General features: G+C 34.9%; 2 protein-coding genes across 13 annotated transcripts in view; one reads left to right on the top strand and one right to left on the bottom strand.

The window, feature by feature from the left end:
* Positions 1-3,510: 3,510 nt before the first annotated feature.
* Positions 3,511-16,336, top strand: PACRGL (parkin coregulated like). 4 transcript variants are annotated; one of them, XM_053976653.1, is made up of 9 exons: positions 3,511-4,038; positions 4,188-4,382; positions 6,443-6,573; positions 8,277-8,344; positions 9,420-9,510; positions 10,746-10,880; positions 12,617-12,724; positions 12,801-12,853; positions 13,702-13,783. In XM_053976653.1, exons 3-9 carry the CDS (start codon positions 6,460-6,462, stop codon positions 13,706-13,708), a joined length of 576 nt encoding a protein of 191 aa, XP_053832628.1. In that variant the 5' UTR covers positions 3,511-4,038; positions 4,188-4,382; positions 6,443-6,459; the 3' UTR covers positions 13,709-13,783. The 4 variants fall into 4 exon arrangements, with proteins under 4 accessions (XP_053832628.1, XP_053832627.1, XP_053832626.1 ...); XM_053976652.1 differs by lacking the exon at positions 12,801-12,853 and adding an exon at positions 15,141-16,336 and having other exon boundaries at positions 3,519-4,038; positions 10,788-10,880; positions 13,702-13,782; XM_053976650.1 differs by lacking the exon at positions 12,801-12,853 and adding an exon at positions 15,141-16,336 and having other exon boundaries at positions 3,524-4,038; positions 13,702-13,782.
* Positions 16,337-18,033: 1,697 nt separating this feature from the next.
* The window catches only part of KCNIP4 (potassium voltage-gated channel interacting protein 4), a 385,281-nt gene continuing 378,386 nt past the window's right edge, over positions 18,034-24,928 (bottom strand). For all 9 annotated transcript variants that reach the window (XM_053976051.1, XM_053976057.1, XM_053976053.1 and 6 more), the window contains 4 exons: positions 24,665-24,772; positions 23,453-23,557; positions 22,780-22,842; positions 18,034-18,191 (listed from right to left, as the gene is read on the bottom strand). In XM_053976051.1, the coding sequence (XP_053832026.1) occupies positions 18,144-18,191; positions 22,780-22,842; positions 23,453-23,557; positions 24,665-24,772 (324 nt within the window). In that variant the 3' untranslated portion in view covers positions 18,034-18,143. The remainder of the gene's footprint in view (positions 18,192-22,779; positions 22,843-23,452; positions 23,558-24,664; positions 24,773-24,928) is intronic.

The raw sequence follows: 24,928 nt of genomic DNA, 5'->3' as shown, positions 1-24,928 counted from the left end.
TCCATCAACTTGGCCAGCACTGAACTAATCATCTGATGCAATGCTTCTCAATGAAAGTGCCTGGAGCACTCAATCTTTGCAGACAAACCCACCTGAAAACTACAATTAGGTGTCTACAATCTGTTCTATAGCTCACATTTATTGTCAAACACTGTAAAGTAACTCCTCTTTTATAGAGGACTATTTATAAAGGGGCAGAGTGGTTAAATCAGGATAAAAGCTTTGTGGAATGATATTTGAAGATTATCTAAATAACACACCCCTAGAATTCAGTTTAAACTTGCACTTTTGAGAAACCAGAGAGAATTTCTAAATTTTCTGGAGAAATGAAAGGAATTGCCATATACATTGAAGAAACACGTTTTGTTCTTTTACTGCTGTTATTAGGTTGCAAGTTGTTGGCCCACAAATGTGGTTAAAATTGCCCTTGGTTTATTAACTTCTAAAATAATCTCAAATGGAAATATACGTTTGTGTGTTATTACATGAATATTTAGGTCTATAGTAAGATGTAAAATGAGTCAATTTTTAAGTCTGTTGTTAATATCTTTCTTGTGTTTAGAAAAATATAACAAACAAATCAGCATAAACCACTTATTTTCGAAGAGAAAAGCTGCTACAAATAGAGAGGAGAACATTGACAATGCAAATTAATTAAATTATGACAAAAAATAAAGTATCAACTCCCTTTCTTCCACATTCAAAAGCCTGCACTTGTCAAGAAATAGTCCCCCCACAATTTCTCAACTGGCTCTGGCAACATGCCAAGTCTAAACCATGCCAAATGAATTAGCTCAACAAAGGTGTAAATATGCTCAGACAAAAAGATCTAACACGTGACTGCTTTATGTGATGTTCTTTCAATTAGCCATATTCCAATAAGCCTCAGTTTTAACTTCATAAGCCTCAAAATTCATCTGGCATTGGTGAATTCTCCTCCCCCTCAGTAATTAACTATTTAGCTGTGACTAATGAAAAAAGAAGTCAAATTGCGTATTGGTTTTATCAGAAGTTATAGATAATTAATTAAACATTGGTTCTATTTAAACTGGTTGAGTGTTATTATGAAAAAGTAAGTAATCAGTTCTGAGTTATCTTTCATTTTCATGTTCTATATGCTCAACTGAGCACACTCACAAACATAAAAGTTTCTTCTCATCATAAATACTCTTTGGAAATTATTCATATTTTTGTCTTTAGATATTTTCAAGAATTTTGGAAGGTTTATGGCAGTTAAATTAAAAAAAACCTTAAAAGGCATAAAGAAGAAACTCATAATAACTGGAACTAATGCTACATAAATATACAGTAATAAATAGTGGGTCATTATACCCTATTTAACATTACAAACTGGTATCATCACAATGAAGAAAAATGTGAAAATTTGTCATGTTTTGTTGATCCATACTGTGATCATACAGTATTTTTCCTCCTAAATTGTCCATCCACCAAGTATGTTTAAAATGTCACAGACTAGTTCCTATTACAACTATCAAAAACAGTAAGACGCAGTATGGAAAGCATTTTATTTTAAATAAATATTTTTTATTATAAACATTTCGACCCATATTCCCCATGTCTATACTAAAGGAGAAAATCCAAGGCCAGTTATAATAATGAAGAAGCTATTTAAGGAGCAGGGGATCTGCAAATGCATAGGACAAGTGTAATAAACACCATTTTAGATCATACTGTAGGAATCAGAAGGGACCGAATGTGTGTTTAACCTTAGGACTTCGCTTTCCCTAACTCTTAAAATATCATGCCCATTAGAAAAAAAATATATAATATATATTTATAATATATAATATTATATATATATAATATATAAAATATATAATATATAAAATATATAAGGATTCATCCATATAAGAGTTTCATCCTATTCTGCTCCAGGAATTTAGGATCATTTTATTCTGTATTTCTGCCATGTGGGAGGATTAAGCCCACCCAGAAGAGCAGGCTGCCTGCACCCAGGTGGCTGAGCCTTGCCACACATTCAGCAGCCCAAGAGCAGCAGGACCCTCCGTGGTACCACACACACTGCAGGACCCTGACACTCTCTTATTTTGCATTTTCCAGGAAAATGATTGGACTCTGAACTAAGCCCTTCTCTTGCACTGTTCTTGCACTAAGCTCTTCTCTGGAGTGTTCCTTGTCCTTTTACAACCCAGTTGTTTCTGTGCTGCCGTGAACTCAGTGGGAGCTGCTGACTCCACGGAGCTGATCGTGGGGTTTTGCTTCACGCCGCACAGCAGTTCATACCTCCTACTGACTTAGGAATTGTGCTACTACTTTCTTCCATAGCTGTGGTCTGTTCTGTACTCACAAAACAGCCATTACAGATCCATGGACAAAATGATACCAAAACACTGAACTAAAAATAAACCTCGATCAAAAAAAAGCAGATTTTTTTTTCTCTTCCTGGAAATGATTATGCTGGTTTGCATTTTTTAGTGTGATTTTCAAAGTTTTCATGGTCTGCTTTACAATATTGGATTTTTTTCTGAGATCATTTATCAGTCCATGAAATTTTTGAATAAAAAGACATCAATTTTTTTCTTTTGACCTTCAGTATTGAGGAACAGCAAAATAATTCTGTTAAAGTACTGTAATGCTTTTTGAGTTTAGTTAAAAACACTTAGAAAAAAAGAAATCTTCCCTTCTCTGATATTATTTATAGATATTTTCTTTCTGTATTTCCAAATAGTCTCTTGCATTAATGCATTTCAATGGCACTCAATTATGCAGTCCTATTTTAACTCTGCAAATATCCTCACTTTTAACTCACCATTATTGGCAGATACAATTTATGTTGGATAAAAGCAATTATGAATGCCTTCATTGCCCAAAATCTAATACCAATGGCATTTTTCAAATAGTCTATGACTACTTTTCACCAATGTCAGTGCAATTTTTTTTTTCCTGTGGAAAATCATGAGAATAGTCTCACTTAACCACATTCAGTTCTGCAGTAGAAATGACAGAGTGAGAAAGAATGTAATGGTGGAAAGCTTGTATCTCAACCAGTTTAAGCAAACCAAGGAAACATTTCGCTTGAAGATTTATTTTTGTGTGCATGAATGAATATACACATTTTTTGAAGACAGCAAGAAAGCACTCTCGTGGTCAAGTTAAAAAGTAGCCTTTTACCCAAAAGTTCATTTACCACACTCAGATGTGATGCTATATTTCCAGTGGAACTTTCAGTATTGTATGAGGGGATTGTATACCTGGGAAGGTATTTAAAAAGTGGATAAAACCGAGTGGCGATGACATATGAAAATTCACCGTTCTTATTTTAATTACAGCACATAAGGCAGGCTGAAAAAAAAAAAAAAAAAAAAAAAAAAAAAACCACCACAAAATCGATCTCTTAATCTCCTTGTCGCTCCGTCTGCACCAAGCCCGGAGGAAGTTTGTGCTGCCGGCGGCCCGTAGTTCCCCTGGCAACCCGCAGAAAGCGTCGGCGGCGCCGCGGGGCCCGCGGGCAGCGGGGACAGCGCTGCGCGGAGCCCGGCGTGTCCGGAGTGCGACGTGCCCGGAGCCCGGCGTGCCCGGTTCCCGGGGTGCCCGGATCCCGGGGTGCCCGGATCCCGGGGTGTCCGGATCCCGGCGTGCCCGGATCCCGGGGTGTCCGGATCCCGGCGTGCCCGGTTCCCGGCGTGCCCGGAGCCCGGCGTGTCCGGATCCCGGGGTGTCCGGATCCCGGCGTGTCCGGATCCCGGCGTGTCCGGATCCCGGCGTGCCCGGAGCCCGGCGTGTCCGGATCCCGGCGTGCCCGGAGCCCGGCGTGCCCGGAGTGCGACGTGCCCAGGCAGCGGGAGCCGGGGACGGGACAGGGACCCAGGGCAGCGGAGCGGCCTCCTCGTGCTCCCGCGGGGTCCCTGGATGTCCCACGGGGCTGAGGAGGGCCGGGCCGGGGGCTCTGTGAGAGCTCGCCGGAGCTTCTCTGCCTGAGCCTCTCGGCGGTGACGGCGCTCGAAGCCCCGCTTGTGTTTCTGCCTCTGCACTCCGGGAGAGTTGGCACTCAGCAGGGTAAGGGAGCAACCTCACCTTTCAGATCCTGCTGACTTCGACTTCCATTCTGCCTGCCTTAAGTGACTTCTAGATCCCGAGCTCCAGGCTGCGCTTTTCCTGCTTTGAAAGATGTCTCTTAAAAGTGCTTCTCCTATTTCTGTTTAAAGTGTCGCTCCTTTATTTGAAGTCTGGCATCTGCCAGTAGATGGGTCACTTCTGTATCAAACCTCACTTGTTTGATTCACGGCTGTGCTTCACCTGTCTGATCTCTCTACAAAAACGTGTGACCCTTCCAGCTCCTCACTACACGAGAGCATTCATCTCTGAAGAGTGAGACCTCCTTGTGAAAAGTACTTTTTCTGGTCAGTGCTATCTAATGTACCTTAGCGTGTCTTTTCATTACTTGGAAAATAGAAAAAAATAAAAACATCTCATTTACTTCTAAATACTTTTCTGAGAAAAATATTTATATAGGTATTAGCAAGCTGAGTGTATTATTTGTACATTTCAAAGTTTGACACGGGTAGCACTGTTTTGTGGTACATGCTACTGCTGTCAAGAACTTACCTCGTACTTTTATAGTATGAAAATATTTTTTCTTAATTTTCTGACAGTTAAAAGTCTGTCTTCTAATGCTAATGTGATTAGAACTTTATGATAATAAATGGACATACAAAATCAGTAGATTTTTTCTATAGTAATGTTTTCCATTTGACTTCTGTTTTACAAGAATAGTCCCCATAAGTGTCATGTAAATTTCTGTGAGTTATGAACTAATTGTAGTGTATTATTTCTTTTTAAAAGAAATTGACTAATTGACTAATTGTAGTGTATTATTTCTTTTTAAAAGACTTTCAGTGAAGACAGGCTACATTCTGGAAATGATAGGAAAGAGAAAATAAAATGTACAGAGATGAACTGATTTGAATCACTAGTTCTGATTAAATCATCAGTAAAGAAGTATTAATTTAAACTTTCAATTTTAGTTTTATTTTGTATTTTAGCTGATTTGCTAATCATTATTATATGTTGTTTCACAGCATTCAGTAAAATTGGGCACTTCATTTAATTCTTTCCACAAGTCATAGAGACAGCTTATCTACACATGTGCTGGGACCTTATCACTTACCAGAAACAGAAGCAATGCTAAAGATTTCATAATGTAGATGATGACAAAGGTACCTGACTGGAAATCCTGCTCAGAGGGTGGAATAGCCAAGCTAAACAAGGAGTGCACGTGCAAGAGTCTGGCAGAGATTAGGGCAGGTGGCTGATAAAGCTGAGGGCAAGAGAGTAGCATGGCAAATCTGTCTGATTCATCCTGATCTCAATATTTGGCATTTAATCATATTTAAAAAAAAAACAGTTGTCATCAAGAGTGATGGCTGGACAGCAAGCACACTGCTCATCCCTGAGGCAATGTTTGTTTCTGTGTGTGGCTTCCTATTATTTTCATCTCTATATAGTGCTATATATGCTATATATGCTATATATGCTTTTTCAGAATAGGAATCTAATGTCTTATTTACTAATTTTTTTTTTTCCATGGAGAATACACCACAGCAAAAATTACTGAACATTATAATATTCAAAACCAGGGTTTTCACAATTTATAATTTTATTTATATTTGAAATCTTGTAATCTCCCAGGAATAATTTATATTATTCATCATAATATCAGACTTGGTATGTTAAATAAGTAGAGAAATATTATTTTTATTTGGGACACTTCAACCCAATTACATACATTTGTAGTGATGTGAGGCTGGTACATTGACTTACGGAAGATAAGTGTACCTAAATCAGTATTAAATGATGTAGACAAAGTTATTTTTGCAGTCTTTTTAGAAAAGTATTTTCATTCTTTTTAATGGAATTTGAATTCATTTTCTGTGGTTTTTTTGGTTTTTTTTTTTTTTTTTTTTTTTGCTGCCTCGCATTTCTGTTCTCATCTCTTATTGATTGTGGTTTGGGTTTTGTGTCCTGAATGTACTTGCTTCATTACTTCATCCTGGACCTTCCTCAAATTGTTGTTTTTTCTAATGTAACTGTACCCATTTTACTCTGGGCTCTTTTGCTGAAGCCTGTAGTGCTGCTCATTTTTTTTGTAGGCTACCCTAAAAACAGACTGTATGTAATTCATTTTTGCTGCAGGTCTCAAAGAACACAAGTAAAGAGGAGCGGGTTAGGAAATGTGTGCGTTTGAAATATGGAGTGACAGGACTATTACAATTGCCCCATGCACTGTGCCCGATATATCAGATTTACTTGGTTGGTTGTTCATGTCAGTCTTTGGGCCTGGGGATTCTAACCCTTCCAATTCTGTCACATAGCAATGAAAATTTATATATATATATATATATATATATATATATATATATATATATATATATATATATTTTTTTTTTTTTTTTTTTTTTAGGAAGCAATGTTCTAAGAATGTCATCAGGCATCCAAATAAAAACAAAGTCTGCAGCCCAGAAAAGCAAGACATGTTCTCCAGAATCACAGCCAAAGCCTAGTGCCAAGCTGAATCCTAAAACTATTGATCCAGTAGGTGTAAATGGTGGTGGTTTTGTTTGGTTAAAATCCATCTGTGGTTTGAAGAGTGTTCCTTACTTTATGAAATTGCATGCAGGACATGCTTCTTCTGGTCCTATTTTTTAAACTGAAATTAAACTTTTGTTATTAATCATACATACCTTATCTTCTAAGCTCAAATGCCTGAAGGTATAACATTGTTTATTACATTTCAATAAAAATTCATTTTGGTACAGTTGTGGTTTGGATGGTAACTGTAATTTTTTTATGTACTAGTGCCCTAAAAAGAGATTTAGAGCTAAACATTGAAAAGGGTTGGTTTTTCCTTACTTCTAAGGTTTGGCACCTGCTGCTTTAGAGAAACTTAGTTATGCAATGAAACCAAGAATCAGGTGGCATATTGAAGGTATTCAAGGCATCATAAAATCTGGCAAATTAATTGCTAGTGAACATTATTTGAAACTCACAGTTACTGTGACTATGTAATCCTTCAGGAAAAATTTGTATTCTTGGGAGAGTAGAAATTAAAGGAGTTGTTTATTTCCTGGAAGTCCCGTGCCTGGAGAACTAGCATTGAATGCATGAATTGTAGTTCACCACTGAGCCATATAATTTGGCAATTAGTAATGTCACAGGCTTTTTAAAAAGTGAATGAAATGCAGAGGTACTTTACTAATAAACAGAGGCGGAATACTTTAATGTGGGCATCTTTTTTTACTTGAAATCTCTTTGCAAGTAGCACAATGACCAAAATTAAGCTGTGAATACAATTTTATTAATCTAATGTAGGTTTAAACACACAAAAGATAAAAATTGAGATTTCATGGTATTTCCTTTTGAATGCTTTGTGATAAGGTGTATTACCTGGGAAGCAGCATTAAATGATCATGCTAATAAATAATATAATAGTTCATATGTATAAGAAGCATGTATGTTATAAAAACCAAATTTGTGCAGCTTTTACTTGCATGAAGGTCCTAGTTTCCTTCTCCAGTATGCCCTTCCTAGATTCTCACCCAGTATGAACCTCCCTGTGCATTTGCAGTGCTCTCTCTCCATCTTGCCCAATAGTTGGGGTTTCTCCCACATCTTGCCACCATATACTTTTGTCTATACCCAGATCAAGATGGAATTGCAGTAAAACTGCCTTCTGCATGTTACCAGTATAAAAACAAGAGCTTCAGGGAAGTGGGAGCTCCTTGCTCTGCTTAGGAAAGAGCTGTAAGACTTGTATTACCATTTTCAACAAAAAAAAAAACAACAAAAAAAAACCAACAAAAAAACAACAAAAAAAAACAAAAAAAAAACCAAAAACAAAAAAAAAAAGAAAAAAAAAACAACAAAAAAAACAATAAAAAAAAAACAAAAAAAAAAAACAAAAAAAAACAAAAAAAAAAACAACAAAAAAAAACAACAAAAAAACACAACAACAACAACAAAAAAAAGAAAACTAAAGTGATTACATCAGGAGACCACTGATTGTACATTTTTATTCATTTTAATAACTTCCCAGACCAATGAGTCTTAAAAGCAGTTTTCACATAAGTGTATCACTTACATGTTTTCCATTGCATAGCTGCAGTTCTTTTTTTAAATTTGTTTTAGAATCATATGATTAAGTTCATTTTTTGGTAAACTTCTGTTTTAACATATTCATAATAGCTATAAAACATTACTGTTATAAATAAATAATGTTTTTTTTTCTGTCCTCACAGTTTCATGCTTATTCTCAACCACCATCTCCATTTGCTGCTACATATGCTAGAGGTGGCATTCCGTGTAGGTATGTTGGGTTTGCTTCTTATTTTTACTAAATATATTATGAAATAGTGTTTCATCTTTTAGTTAGGTTGTTTGATTCCATTCAATTCTGGAAAAAAATCTAATACTTTACTCTTTTCAGAGCTGAAAGCAACTTCCCATGCCTTTGAAATTGTCTTCTTTTGGTTCTTTTTTTATGCTGTATTAATATCAAAGCCACATTTTTAAAGAATTAAGTATGTGCACACTTGGTTTCCTAAACATCTTTCACAAATGATTTTTTCAGGTAATTGTATTTACTTATCCCTACTAACAAAGATAATAAAATTAGTGCCATTTTAATAAGTAGACCTTTCACAGTCTTAGTAGTATGACAACATGTTACTGGATTTCCTATTCTGTAGTTTTCAGGCATATGAAATATTAACAAAACTACTCACAAGTAAGTTTAGGGTGTTTTAAGTTACTTAGTTATATATTTGCCTAGACAATAAATATTCTGGTGTTTTGTCACATGGATGCAGAATTACAAAAATATAAGCCATCATTAATAAGATGTACATGTATATAATTGTATAAAATAATCATTAATGCATAGTATTAATACATTTATTTGTATCTTAGGAGTAAATAGTAAATTCCAGTATGATCTTCCTTCAGTTTCAACTGCTTTCCCTTATCCATTGCTATTTGAGAAAAATGTTTCTTGATATACTTGTCAAAATAAGTAACTTTGGAAAAGGAGTATCTTCTGTGTTGGCATGAGAGGCATCTATCATTTTTATAACTTCTATTTTCTGATTTCTGTGTGATTAGGAACAGAATTTTGAAAACTACCATATTCTGGGAATTCTGTGTAATTTCACTGTTGACCATTATAGATATATACAGGTTGGACTCCATGACCCCAGACATCTTTGCTAACTTAGTTGATTCTCTGCTTATACCATTTCACTAAGGAAAACATTATGTATTGAGATTGTGTATGTAATGTAGGAATACAACAAACTAATTGCTGATACATTTAAAGCAAATAGTGTTAGCAATAAATTATGTATTATATATGTTATTTTGTTAAAACTTTATTCTTTATATAGGTTAGTGCATGGATCAGTAAAGCACAAACTGCAGTGGGAATGCCCTCCTGAAACTGTTCCCTTTGATCCTCTTCTTTTAACACTGGCAGAGGTAAACTCAATTTCCTGCAACATTAAGCACACAATCATTTCCTATTTGCAAATGTAATTTTTTAACAATCTAAGTTAGCTAGTTTAGGCTCAGCTACTAGAGAAATATTAAAAAAAAAACATTTGTGAGGATATTATATGAATTAAAATGGTCAAGAACGTTGCTATTTGTAGTTCTTTAGTTAGAGCTTTCTGGGCTAGAGCTTTTGACAGCTAGGTCAAGCTGTTTAATCTTCAAGATACTGATCAAATTCAAGACCAAATCTCCGATGCCCAACTGTTGAATGAAATTTGTGGTTTTGCAGATTCTTTTGTAAACTAAATTGTTTTGCTTATTTCTGTATATAACACCTACCTTATGAAGTAAGAATGATCTCCTCAATAGACTGAATTAGTACAGTGGAAATAGGATCCTGTAAATAAGTGGAAGAGAAATACTATACACTGTGTTGAGGCTTCTGTTTTCTCAGAATCATCTGTGACATTTGTCACCAAATATGTTCCAGCTGTCTAAATAAATGCTGAACATAATGTTGCAGGTAGAATAAAGTGCATATATTGAGGTGGCTTACATTCTTTTTTCTTTTTTCCTTTTTTTTTTTTCCTGTTTTCCTTTTTCTTTTCTTGTTTTCCTTTCTCCCTTTGTTTCTTTTTTCCCCTTTTTTTTCAATACTAAACAAAACTGTCAATTCCTAAGGTAACGTAAAACTTTTTTTATGTTAAGAAAATAGGCTTCAGACACATGTCTTTAAATCTTTGAGTTTTGTCAATCAGACTTTCACTAGATGTGCATCTTTGTGCTATCTACAAGTTTTTAGTGTTGCATAGAGACGTATGTGGTGTGGGGTGTCTTTACTTCCATAGTTCACCTTCTATTCTTTTTTTCCTTCAGGGTGCAAAATCCCTATTCAAATATGGCCTGTTCTAGTTCATGGTCTCATTGAAAAAATACCTTGGGTTGTTAGATGGAAGGTAGTGAAGTACAAATATTGATTGAATTGGTAGTATTCATAATGTGAGTTTTAATATTCAATATTCTAAAAGAAAAATGAATTAGAATATTCTGTGAGCAGAGTTGTACCCAGTGGCTCCACATGGTGGAGTTAGTGTACTTTATATTTTGAACTATCTGACAAAATCTAAACATGGTCTTGCTGCTGTGTGGAACTTTTAAAACATGTTTTTGTTTAAGAGAAGTCTCAGTATTAAGAAAATCATGTTTTACATTTGCAACAGGGACTAAGAGAGACAAAACATCCTTATACTTTTGTTTCCAAGGAGGGTTTTAAAGAATTACTTCTAGTTGAAGGTGCTGCTGAAAAAGCTATTCCCTTGTTGCCTCGTCTAGTTCCAGTCTTAAAGGCTGCATTGGTATGTCTTACTCTTCATGCAGAGATTTTAATGGGTTTGATTTTTTTTTTCTTCTGCTGGTGGGAACTACATGGGTAATATTAATGTAACGAATCTATCGCATGGGCTTTTGGTTTGGGGGGTAAGAATGATTTCTCTTTCTGTTGTTACCCCTGCCTTGGTTAATTAGCTAAATATGTCTGTAAATATAAATTAAGATGGGCAACTCCTTGTATAACTATATGACAGTTGCTATGGGAAAATTTTATGAGACTGTTTTCTTAAAGGTTTTAATATAAGCAGAAATAAATGCATATATTTGTGGGTGTTTTTATATGTCCACGCAATAACATGCAAAAAATAAAAAGGAGGTGAAGTAAAATGGATATGCAGGAATAAATACTCGTCTATTACATGTAACAATTCAAAACACACTACAAAGGTAAAACAGAATCACAAAATAAGAGACCCACAAGGATCATTGGGTCCAACTCCCAGCCCTGCACAGCATCATTTCCAGAATATGTCAATGAGGAAAAAGGAGGACTACATTTATAGTGTTTGAGGTCATATTCTTAATTAAAAAAAAATGTTTTTAATTCTTCTACACCATTAGAAAATAAAGTGACATATTGGCTTTGAAGGTTATCTCTTTTGGATCTTTTGAAAAAGATCTTTGAGAGCCCTTTTCTGGTTTAGTAAGTAGCTGTCCCTTAATCTAGCTGTGTTTCAGTTCTGATTTAATAGAGATGGCTTGAAGTTTGAAAATTAATTGTGATCTCAAATCAGAGATGTAACAGAAGTTCAGAATTTTGTGTTATCACTATCTTTGGTTTAGCTTAAAGGCAAAATTAGAAAAAATATTCTTGTCTCTTCCTCCAATTAATATTACTCTTCTGATAATTTTTATTGTTGCACTGTTTTGGTACTATGCCTTGTTAAATCTTCTACTAGACAAGCAGTCCATGATTTCTAATTAAAAAGAAAATGTTCAGGGCCCGGATGCTGGAGAGGAAAAATAGTTGTTTAAATAAACTTATAATTTAGTATGAGACCAAAATAAGTTGTTATGAGTTTATTTCTCTGCTAAAGGAAAAGCAGCATAACTAAACCATTAGAGAAGTCAGGTATAGAAGAACCTTCCCATGGGAGAAAATAAAGATGACAAAGAACCACAAAAGTAGATAAGAGCCTGATAACTGCTGGCAGGTGTAGTTGGCAGAGGACTAAATTAACTGAGGAAGAAAGTCATTGGCTCCTCTGTTTTTCCAACAAAGAAAGTTATTGTTATGAATTACATAGAAATTACTCAGAATTCATTCCATTTTTTAACTAAAATGGTGTGTCTCAATTTCAACATATCAGCATTTGAAAGGTTATTTCTAATATGCTGTGGAATACTGAAATTATTAGTGTAGCAAGCTGTTCTGCATGCCACATTTTTTATTTCAGCAATAGTAAATTATTAGTTTTGTTGTCTCAGAAGAAATGTAAGACTATTGTGGAAATTTCATGGATGCTTTTGTTTTCCACTTTAAACATATGCCTTGGCTTTAAATTTGCCCTCTAGTGACTAATATTCAGTCATATTGTACTCTATTTCTAAGCTTATATCATTATAGCAATTAGCATTTGCACAGTACTTTTAATGTTTAAAACTACTCCATACAATCATAATGCATAGATTGCAGTTTAGAAAAACTTACTTTGTCTGAATCTTACTCACAGGATTTTCTTTCTTTCTTCCCCTTCTGAAGGCTCATGCAGATGATGAAGTATTTGGAAGGGGATTGGATGCTCTAGTGCAATTGAGTGCTGTTGTTGGCCCATCTCTTAATGATCATCTTAAACTTCTACTCACAAATGTAAGTTTTTAATGCTGTAATAAAATTTGTATTTTAATGGCATTCTTGTTGAGATGTTACTATACTATCTGCACAGATACAGTGGACGACTCAGCAGTTCCATGAAAAGCATTTCATACAGCACCCAGTGTGAGTCCTTTATTTTTTTATAATACAGTGACTTACAAAGTTCTAGCAAGGTTCAAAAACTGTTGTTAATGTAAAGTGGAGAATAATGGAAGTCTTCTCTCTACTATTTATGAAAACATCCAGATGCATTTTTTGGAGAAAAAATTATTGCAAAATGAGTTTTTAATTTTAAGTCTGAATATCTTAGCAAAACCATGAACGCTTCAATATAGCAGAAGCAAATATTCCCATTCTTTTCAGATGGGAATGCTGCACAAGGAAGTTATCATTAAATAAGCTTTGAGTGGGATTATGAGAAGTATTTTTATACCAAGTTATTCTGAGGACATCCTTCCTCTGTCAGACAGGCTTTTCATGGTTTCTTTTAACCTGCTTGCAAAGTGCACTTTTACAGCAAAATAAAAGGACTTTTTTTGACAATCAATACAGAAGAGAAATTACAGCAGGTTTTTTTTTTTTTTTTTGAAGTATTTCTACTACAAGAAATCTCTTTTAATGCACATGGGAAAAAAAGTTAACTTTTCATGTGGACAATTCTTTAAGAATGACTTTTTCTTAGGTGGATATTTCTTTCAAATTTGTTTGGTGAAAGAAAAAGAAATATTTTTGTGGGTTAACAGACCAGTTTTCTTAGAATTTAAGTTTCTCTTTAGTTAACTTTTTATTCCATTTGCTTTTCTTGAATTCCATACTTTGACATCAGTTCCAAGTTATAAAGTAATCTTTCTTTATGGCTTTAATTTTGCAAAGGTGAGATGGAATAAAGTAACAAAATAGGTTATTATTGCCTCTTTGCATATATTGTACTATATTGTGCAACAAACATTTTTATTTTACTTTCCCAATAGCTTTTAAAGAGATTAATGGACAAGAAATATAGAGAAGAAGTTACTGTTGCTTTACAAAAGTTGGAGCACTGTGGTGGAAAGGTGAATTGATCAGATGTTTATTCAGTAATCTACACATTTGAATACAATTTTGTCAGAACAGCTTTCATCTCTGGTTTTGTTACCATGTTCTTGCTTTAGTATGGCTGGGATACATCATTGGTGTTCCATTTTCTGGAATTAAAAATGTTTCTCAACAAGATTTACTCTTGCAAAATTTACTTTTTGCTGTTATTGATGATGCCTGCCTGTTCCCACTAATAGTTTATTGTTTATGCTATTTCCTGAAGGAATCTTACATTCCAGTCCACCCTAGTTAACCCAGAGTTTGGATCTACAATGGCTATAAATCAAAAAGATACTTTAAGTAATAGATGGCAGAGGTTTCTTCTGTTGAACATTCTTTTGACAAATGCTGTGCTGCACAAAGGAGAAAAGGAGAAAAAATGAGGAGTACTGACTTAGATGTTCATCTAGAAGAGAAAAATATTTGCTTTCTTGACCCTATGAACAGTTGTATGTGTTATATTAAATAGTTATTCATAAAGAATAGGAATAACTTGAGGAGCAGGGACCATACAGTACTGAGCTTGTTTGCCTTAGCCAGTAGGTGCCCAAATAATCAGTAGTTACCTCTTCATTTTTGTGTGTATGCTCATGTTCATTTAAAAGCAGTAGCAGTGTTTGTACTACAGACTTGAAAAATGTCATGAAAAATGAAGGAGGTTGAGATTTCTTTATTTATATGAAGTGAGACAAGAAAAGGAAAATTATGGCTTGTCTTAATGTTTTGAAAATTTAGATCTAGATAACATAATTAATCCAGTGAGTCATTAACCTCTGATTCTTCTGTTAGTCCCCTAATTTCTTGTAGTCTTATCTGCTTTGTGAGTAAGTCTTAATGTATATCTTCTAAAAAGACCATAATAAGATAAAGCAAAAAAACCCTGGAAACAAACTAGTAAGTTGTGGTGACAAGCAATATTATATAATCCAACCAATTAATTTATCAAATTTATTTTCTAAATGAGTCATTTAACATATGATTCTTACTTTTGTTGGAAATCCCTTCTAGAACATCATTGCTCTACATGAAAATCCTTATTGTTTCATGTTTATATTTGTGCCCCATTTTAGGTGTGAGTTTATAGGTCCCTTACTTTGGATGTTTACTCCCCAGCATTAGTTATCATAATGGTGCTTTTTCTCAGTTCATTATTTTCAGCCCTTTTGACAGTAAATTTCTTAGCAAATATTAACTTTTTAGCTTTCTTCTGTTTGATAATAGCAAAGATAACTAAGTAAAAGTTGTGAATTATGCTATTTATAGAGACTATATGAGTACTGTTATATGTAGTGCTAGTGCCCCTTATTTTGTTTAAATTTGTTTTCTTCAACAGGCAACTGTGGCGATCATCAAATCTAAAATTCCAACCTATTGTTCTATCTACTCTTGAACAAAGAAACTGTAGTGATTTATACTGTAAGGTGAAGTTTGGAAAGAAGCTCTCTGTAAATATCACTGACACTTATTTGGGGTATAATATATTCTCTTAAAATAATAATTATTCCTCCATTAGTATAATGGAGAGCAGGAGTCTTATCAGTTTGTGAATATGTAATTATGGAAGACTTCTCTTTGTATATTTGTATATGCATTGGGCTTACAATGACACTGATTCATGTGCTATTATTTCAAAAGAAGAATAAATATTGATTCTTATTTAGTTTTTAATTTCAATTTCATTTGTTATATCTGCAGTGCTTAATATGTTTCGTATATTTGTGTGATGCAAAATAATTTAGTTGTAATTACTTAAATAAAATCTTACTTGGTGCTAAATCACATGTGTATAGCTGCTTTTGAAATACATAACTTCTTTTGTGATACAGCACAGATGGACACATTTAGGTTCATCAGGACTAGGTTAGACATAGAACTTCAGCCCTCACAGACTTCTTCAGAGTCAGCTTTTAAAGGTGTGAAGCTGAAGCCAGTAAACAGGTAGGATATGGTCCAAAGCTGAACTTGCTCAGTGCATTTTCATCATGTTTTGAGAGCCTGGAGGGGCTCTGGGGAATACAGTGTAGAGGCATCAGGTTGCTCCACAGAGCCACAGCTAAGGTTTTGCTCAGCTAATTAGTTCCTGTTAGCTTTGAGCCTACTGAATGGGAGCTGGGTGGAGGAAGCAACTTTGGCGTAGTTACACTGTGCTCCCTTTGCACTGAGTTCAGTAATGTTACAGATATGCTTGGGATTTACTTGTGAATTCAGGTCCAGACAAGTTAATGAACTTCTGAATATGGAAGCTATGAAAAATATAAGTTAAAGGCAAAAATAAGATTGTACAAGACAGCTTACCTGGCTGTCAAGCTTTGGAGGGTACAGCATTTGTCCTTTAATGTATTTGAATTTGATTGCAAAATAATTCCTAATTGGTTCTTGTAATAAATACTGTTCAGGGACATGTTGTATTTGTGTACACTGTCAGAGAGAGTTAACTGAAGTAACAAAATTTGCACAGAATGTTTTCCCCTGGCGAATATTCAATTCTGGCATTTAAAGTTGTTGGAAAGGATGGATTTTTGTCATAAGAAGATGCTGATGCATAGAGTATTAATAAAAGTCTGTCATGTGAAAGCAATTTCAGAAGTTTTTTTTTTTTAAATTACCACAGCCTGGCTAAAGTTCACTGCAGGACCGATCTCTGTCAAGATAAATGTATTTGTGCTTTAAAAAAAAAAAAAAAAAAAGTGTTTCTTCAATAAGCATTTTTGCCAGCAGGTGTTTAACAACTGAAAAAATTGATCATGGTCCTTTTTTTCTTCATGTTTACTTTATTTTTTTTCTTTTTTTTTTTTTACAAAATGTGCACATTTAGTTTACACAAACACGCTACAGCAGATTTCAGGTGTACATGTATTGTACTACTCTTATCCTACACTGGTGATAGCAGAGCAGCCTTCAACATGCCTCTAACATTCCATCTCTACACCAGAATAGATACCTGATTTACTTTTACAAAATAATTCTTGTAACCTTCTTTCTACTTCATTAATCCCCTTTCACACTTTCTGCAGCAATGTCACAATGAAGGTTGGCCTATCTCTGATAGCATTTCACCTATTTTGAAATATTGGCATCGACTCTGTGGACAGTATTTCTTAAAAATTACATGGATGGAGGGGCAGTGTTATATTTTATATGCATACTTTCTTAGAAGAATCTTTCTAGGTTCAGAATTAAGTAGCTCCAATCTTAATGAAGAAATGATCTTAAAAAATGTAAAGCATTTATCACATATAGATGACATATAGCTAAAGTTTTCATTGTTTTCCCGGCTCTGTCTCATAGTTAAAGGTATTACAAAAAGATGAAATAGATGTTAGGCTCTAGCAGTCATTATTAGTAGAGGTTACTATGGTATGTAGTGATGTTCATTCTCAGCACTAAAGTGGGATGGCAGTTTTCAAAGGTTCATGCCTTTTTCTTCATTAAAGGCAGAAACACACATACTTAGGAAAGCAGTGTTAGGATCCATTTAAGGTTTCTTCATGAAAAATTGGAAGTCAGAAGATCCTTAATTTTAAGCAAAGAACTTCGCATACACATCCAAAAAGAATTAAAAATACAATATGTAGGACTTCTGATATGTCATGATAAATTAAGTGCAGACTTATTAGGTGAGATTGAGAGAAGTTTACTCATATTTTTTAGGGAATAAACAACTTGTTTGTTTGTTTGTTTTGTTTTGTTTTATTACAGTTCTTGCTCTCAAGTTACCTGTGCAGTTATGTTTGGGTTTTGGGGGTTTTTTTCTGAAGAGAAAAACAAGTCAAAGTTGGAAGGCAATTATAGCAAGGTGTGCATTATGCATTTATTATAGCATTTTAAATCAAAATATTTAAATCAAAATATTATTCAAAAATGAGGACTACACTGTAGAAATATGAGAAGAAAATAAATTGTAATGCCTCTGTATAAATTAGAAGCTAGAGATTTAAGAAGTACGCTTTAACACCTGGAACTTAGTCCAGTACAAATGAGTAGCAAAACTAAGAATATTTATTTAATCTCCATGTGATTGTATCTATTTTAACTAGGGATTGGAATGATAAGAAAGGTGCATAATGTCAATTGTATTTTGTTTGAGTTTGTAGTAAGAACCTGATTTTTTCAGTACAGTCCTATTAACTAAATAGCCACTGTGGAAGTACCAGAATGTATAATTTAGAAAGGGGTTTTTGTTGGGAAGGGTTTATAATAAAAAATTTACTTGCATAATACATGTCTCAGTGTAAAGCTGAGTAACTTTATTTATGGTAAAGTGGGAAATCCATTTTTTAGATAATGTTGCAGAATAGCTCATATTTGTCCATTAATTGTAGACCTAGTGTCTTCGTTAAATCACATTTTCAAAGAGCTGCATGGATCGCATTATATTCTCATCCTGTAAAAAAAGACAACACATAACCAAAAATCACATACCATTACAAATGTAGTTGGTGGATATCTATACTGAAATGTGGTAGAACATTTTAATTAATTGCAACATTTTTTTCAGCTTATTTGGAGAAATGGTTAGCAGAAAAAAGTTGTTAATGGGTCCATGGTTAAATAAGTTTTTCTGTATATTAATGAAGTCAAAACTACTTTGTCAAGAATACAGTAGCATATTAAGAAAATTAGATCTGTAACATTTCTGAGGTTATCAGTTTATATTCAGGATAACAGAATACACCTAGACAATAAATACTGATGGAATAGTTGTATCAAGTGTGAATCTGTACATGTAATTGCTTGTCCTGTGCACAGTACACAGGATTCTTTTTGCAATCCTAGGGCTTCTGCTTCATAGGGATGACTAAGAAAAACAGACTGAAGTGTGCACCATTGCTGAGCCAAAGTCTGTCAGTTTGACAAGTACCACAGCACTCTTCAGCTCCTCAATTCAGATTTTCTGTGTGTTCACATTGAAAGATGGTGAATGCTTCTAAATGCTACTTCTGCTTTCTGATTGCTTTGCATTAGGTAATTTTTTAACAAAATATTAATCTTTCCAGTTGTTTATTATACCGATACTCTTTGCTCCAGATTTTATCAGCAGGCAACTCTCAGCACAGTAGTCAGCAAAAAAATATTTTTCTTTGTAAGCTTTACTTTTCAGTGTATAGAAGAAAGAGTTACTTGCAGTAGCCCATTTTTATTGGTGCTTCTGGATCAACAGTTGCTAGCACAAAAAATATATATACAAAATATAAGAGCTTATTACATGGTCATTTAGCGTTTGCTGGTCTCCACTGTAATGATCCCTCTCTTTAGTACTTTCTTCAGAGATGATACAGCCATCTTTAATTTAAATGCATAAAAAGACTGAATTACAGATTATTTTTGAATGTTTAATGAAAGATGTGCATCAAAAACCCACTTCTTAGAAAGGTTGTCTCAATAGTATTCTCCACTACTGATAAGTATGTGAGATTTCTGCACATTAATCTTCTAGTAACATGTGTTCAGTATCAATTTCCAGTTAAATTAGTCACTGTTCAGTCTAGTGGGTGATTTGCTTTGTAGAAAATGACAAGTCTGAGTAATTAGCTTAATTTGTGTTATGAAACATGCACAGTGGGGTTTTTTATCTATGATTCTGTATTTCATCTCAAGTGATGCTGCTGTAAGGAATGATCTGTGTGCTATTTTGTACAATAAAGTAACTTATGGAAGCAATGATATGTAATTTTAAAAATACACTATATAGGCTAATGCTTGAAAATTTTGTATAGCAAAGCTACTATATTGAATTACTGAAAGTTAAAATAAACAATCCTTTTGCTCACTGCATTGCTTTGAAACATCAATAAACTAGTGAATGTCACTGATGTAAGGTTAACATATTGGTTTAACTTAAGTCACTTGTCATATAATTAGTACAAATATTTTTGGTACATACATTAGCAATTAAGCTCAGTAAATGTGCAAGAAAACAACATGCTCTGAATCTGCGAATTGTTTTGACACTTCCTACCAATTTTACTACATATGTATTATCAAGAATGAAACTGGTAGTTTTCCAAAATCAACTCCATATTTCTGAGGCTAGCTGTTTCTTTACAGGAGACTTCCAAAGCCACTCCCTTAGTCAGTCAAATTAGAAGTGTCTTCACAAGAAAATACAGGCTTGTCATAATATTTAGAACGTGATAAGTTTTAGTAGCTGGTTTCTTTTGCCATCTTTAAAAAAAACACCAAAAACCCAGAAAAACCCCAGATGCTTGCACTGGAATTCTTTGGCAATTCATTTGCCTCTTTTCTCAGTACATTTTCTACACAAACTTTCATATTAGACTTGTTAAACAGTTCCTAATTCAAGACAAAGGGAGGTGTTAGTGCATATGAAGCATTGTCCATATGAAGCACAAACTTGTATGAATGAACTTTGGCAGGCCTGACCTACCTTTAAGCCAGTTTTTCACAGGTTTGAAATGGGTCCTTTGCTGTTTTCAGGATAGCCCAAACCATCAACACTGTGTATGGAAAGGGTTACTCCTGCAGAAAACACCTGTGCCAGAAGCCTTTCTCTCATTATCAGAAAACCTATGTCACTCGCCCTGACGGTCACTGTGCGTGCCTTTGTCCTTTGACTCTGTTCTTCGTGGTGCTGCTGTGATACGAGGCAATGCCCGAGTCAGACTGTTTCCCACTGGCACCAATCAGTGAAAGGAACTGGGAAGTGCTTAGCTCTTGAGGTACCCCCACTCCTGTTTCTCAAGACCTAGATCTGCTCCTTGGTAATTGATATGAAGCCAGACAAACAGCCACCACTTTCTGGGACTCAGTCTGGTGTATCTAGGGCAGCATAGTCGATTTCTCCTGTGGGAGTAGAGAGAGTGCTGGAGTCTGGATGGCAGACTGATGTTCAAATGCATGTGGGTATGGAGGGCAGGGAAATGAAGTCATACACATTCCCTGTCTAAGATAGAGGAAGGATGAGGGGAAGCACCAAATCTCAATATTCACATGAATTACACACTTTGAAGCACGGAAGTCTTAAAAGAAGAACAGTTCTTAATCGGCAGAAAGACAAAAATTTAGGTAGCAAGATACTTTTTGTGTCAGAAAAACCATAGCCACCACTGAAGTTAAAAGCAAGGGAAGGTGAGATAAGCAGCATGATGACAATTGTAGCATTCTGTAGCATTCATTGCTTCTCCATCATGTCCCAGTTTAGAGAGCATCTCTCTCATGTGTATTCTGAATACTTAGAACAGGTAAATAAATCTAACAGACTTGAGAGACTGAATTGCAGTGGATAAGGAGAGCAGGCAATTCCTTACTAAAGGTATTAATTTTCTTTGTAAATGAATCATTCAGCCCATCACCATGATTGCTGTCATATGCAGATTAATGTGTCATTTAACTTCCAGAATGATACAGACTTCAGCTGGGAAATGAATCTCATCTCTGTTTCTGATGATCATGCAGTGTTAACAGAGAAAATTAGTTTTGTTGGTATTGAACAAGACTGACAGGCTGGAACTACGGTCAGTGCAACAGAGCACTGCTGACAGATGAGATACTGCCCAGTGCCCGTTGCTAAGGATACACAGAACAGCCACAGTTAGCAGAGCTCTTGGCTGTCTTTCATCCCCCAAAATCAGTGGATTAAAATCAAAGTATTGCTTACTAGATAGCTGCGCTCAAAAAAGCAACTCCAGATGCATATAAAAATAGACTGCTTCTAGAGCATCTTTGAGTATCTAGAAATTTCTCTATTCCAAATAGTTAAAAAAATAAAAAAATGCATTAAATGCATTTATCTTGATAGTCTTGCTATCGTCTGTCTCGTTATTACTCTGTTCTTGACATAGAAGATAAGAATCAATAAGCAGGGGTTATATTGCTAGTCTCTATCAGCTTTGTATTAATCAGTCTGCTGTGCAAGGCATCAGTAGACCACTTCTATGACTTCTTAAATTTGTCACTGTAACAAATAGTATCAGGCATATTTGCCACATGAATTTACATAATGTAATCAGTCCTATCATATTCACTATGTCTAATGTGATGCTTTACTATACACAACAACCTTGATATTGGGATGTCCCGTGTAGAGCCAAGAATTGGACTCGATTATCCTGGTGGGTGCCTTCCAACTGAGCATATTCTTTAATTCTATGACCCTCTTATCATGCCAAAGGCTAGTCATTCTTATTTTGTACTCGATCATGTTTCTTTTTCTTGCAAATTTTAACTGAAAAATTAACAGGATTTCCTTAAATTTATGAAAATGCAACTTATCTTTCTTCATATCATCTACTGGTCTGAGAACAAGCTGATTTCTGCAGAGCAGAGGAGTGAAAAGAGTCTGTAACTCCTGCTTCAGAAGTTCTCCATCCTGGCTCTAGCGGCCAGGAGCTGCTGGAAGAATTTCTTTCTTGCTGTCAAGAAATTGACAGCCACTTAGATAGCATAAAGGCTTGTGGATGATAATCACAATCAGTTCACACTCTTGCCTTGAGAAAACTTGTCTGGTGTTAACTCTTGCCATCCAACATTTTGCAAGCCCCTTGCACTCTCTTTTTATAAGGCTTCACTGCTTATAAGCACATCACAACTCACTGAGAAGCTCACCCATAGATTATAAATTTTCAGGCAATATTATTATTGCCACTATTATATGCCAGTTTTGGCTGAACTGTGTGACCCAGCATGGGCAGAAGATAGAAATAAATATTTAGCTGAATGTAGAGAAACCTTTTTCTACTAAGTGCAAACAATGCACTATTAAAGAGAGAAAGGATATTGTTACAGCTGTCTAATAAGCAATGACAGCTTGTATGTAATAGCTCTTCTGCAGATTCAGGCCACAAATTTATTTACACTGTTCAGTGTTTCTGTGTAATGGTGAGATACTTTACCTTGGGAAAATGCTGTCTCTGGTATTAAGATCACCCTCACTGACACTCCAAAAATCTGTAAAGAGCTATGATAGAAATAGCCAAGAGATACACATTCAATGCTTAACATGGAATACTTACTTTCTGGCAGCTCTCAATGAATTCATCTATGGTAACTACTCCATCTTTGTTCTTGTCCATTTTCTGTATGAAAAAAAAAAAAAGTAAAATAAAAAGAGAAAAGTATGGGAATTGTGTTTGTGTGGCCAAGCTTTGGTAGCAGGAGAGCTACAGGGCTGGCTTCTGTGAGAAGCTGCCAGAAACTTCCCCCATGTGCAGCAGAGCCAATGCCAGCCAGCTCCAGGATGTGCTGCTGTGCTCCAAGGCTGAGCCATCAGGAATGATAACCTCTTCAGCTCTTTGTTAGATTTTCTCTCACCTGTTCATTTCGGGGGGGGGGGGTGGGGGGGGGGGGGTGGAGTGTGAGAGAGGCTTTTGGGTGCCTGGCATCCAGACAGGGTCAACCCACTACAGTATGTTTCCCCTCCCAAATTCCTGTGTGAAACAAGTCCTTTTCATTGTTCATTTCAGTTATATATCAGCCTAGGAACAACCAGTCCAAAAGTCATAGTAAGTGGACTATGCTTAAAGAGCTTTTGTTGAAAAAACAGGGTAAGATGAGTAGGAACAGGAAACTTGGAATGGAACCACAGAGAACAGAAAGGATTACAGAATTGGAAGGATATGTTATAACAATGAAAATCTTTATCTGCTCACAGAGCAGTCTTTTCAACTTCTATGTTATGTGACCTACCTGGAAAAATGTTTCCACATGTTGTCTAGGTGCATCTTCTTTGAGAACAGGATAGGTGCATTTCCCCATCATATCGTATATTGCTTTCATGATATCAAGCATTTCCTGAAGAGGAAAAAATTATGTTTTTGCAATGTAATGTGTATTGTAGACATGGCTTTAACTCAGAACATACATTTTTTTTTAGGATTTGCATTTTAGAGTAAAATTTTGGAATTCACCTGTTGGGGGTTTTTTTTTATTTTTTTGACTGAACAGCTTCAAGGAGGAACGACTTAATTCCTAGAAATTCTAGCATCTGATTTCAGCTTTCATAGATATATGAGTTCAATTTTAAATTATTTATAATATGTGCAAGTTAATGCATTGTGGGAAGAACCTCCCAGTATGAATAAAAATAAAAGGGAAAAGAAGTTCTGTAACAGCAAGTGAATGGCCAAAGCATCACCTTCTTACAACTTATTTTCCCTAAAGAAAATGAAAATACCCATGCACACACCTGCACTTATGCAGAGTCCTCCTTTTATATCAAAATCTTTGATTTTTGAGTGGCTTGTGAAAATTTTAATAATTATAAAAGCAAGTAATCTGTAGTATGCTAAGAAATTATTCTATATATTAATCTTTTATAATGAACCTGAAGTGTTTTTTAAAAGTATAAAATTATAAGTGTAATTTATATATTTGCATAAGCCCCACTTAAAAAAAGTCTCCATATATTTTGATGAAATGCTCATTTAGTCCCACTTATTTTAAGTATGTGTTTGAATCCTTGCAGAATAAAATATATAGGAATCTTTCTTTATAAATCCTGTTTCAAGTAAAAATTATTAGAAGTAGATTAATAAGTAACAATTATTGCCCACACACTTAATTCATTTTTGCGTAAACATCCTACCAATCTATTCAAGGAACTGTATGGGCAAATACGTAGGCATAAGTTGAAGCCAACTATTTCTGTACCTATTAGGCTCAGAAACATAATTTCTGAAGAATTCTGAACTTTTGCAATTTCTGTAAAGATTTTCCCTTTTCAATGTTCATATATGCCTTTAAAATGAGACAATTACTTTAGTTTTTAGCATGTCTAGCTCCATAATATCTGATAACTTCTTAACACATTCAATTTGACAATGAAACCATTCTTCTCTGAATGCAGGACTTCGCTAACAACCTTTACTTTCAGTGACCGCAGTAAGAAGTAGACCTTACCTCTTTAGTTATATATCCATCCTTATTTATATCGTACAAATTGAAAGCCCAGTTCAGTTTCTCCTGTACTGTCCCTCGGAGTAAAATTGAGAGACCCATAACAAAATCCTAAATAGACAAAGGGTCTTGGTCAGTTTGAAAACGAGTAGTTTTCCTCAAAAACTCAAAAATCCAGAATAATGCATTTGTCAGAAGTATGAAAAGATGTGTTGTTTCAATTTTTTTTTGCTTCACTGTGAGTGCTAATGATTTCTGTATTAACAA

The sequence above is a fragment of the Vidua macroura genome, chromosome 4, assembly GCF_024509145.1.
Source record: "Vidua macroura isolate BioBank_ID:100142 chromosome 4, ASM2450914v1, whole genome shotgun sequence".
In the NCBI taxonomy this organism is placed as follows: domain Eukaryota; kingdom Metazoa; phylum Chordata; class Aves; order Passeriformes; family Viduidae; genus Vidua; species Vidua macroura.
This window is presented reverse-complemented; position numbering and strand designations above follow the sequence as displayed.

Bases quoted from the DNA above. Each gene is read 5' to 3' on its own strand.
- PACRGL (XM_053976651.1), top strand. From the start codon at position 6,460: ATGTCATCAGGCATCCAAATAAAAACAAAGTCTGCAGCCCAGAAAAGC. The intron at 6,574-8,276 runs GTAGGTGTAAAT...CTGTCCTCACAG, and splicing joins ATCCTAAAACTATTGATCCA to TTTCATGCTTATTCTCAACC. The intron at 10,881-12,616 runs GTATGTCTTACT...CCCCTTCTGAAG, and splicing joins CAGTCTTAAAGGCTGCATTG to GCTCATGCAGATGATGAAGT.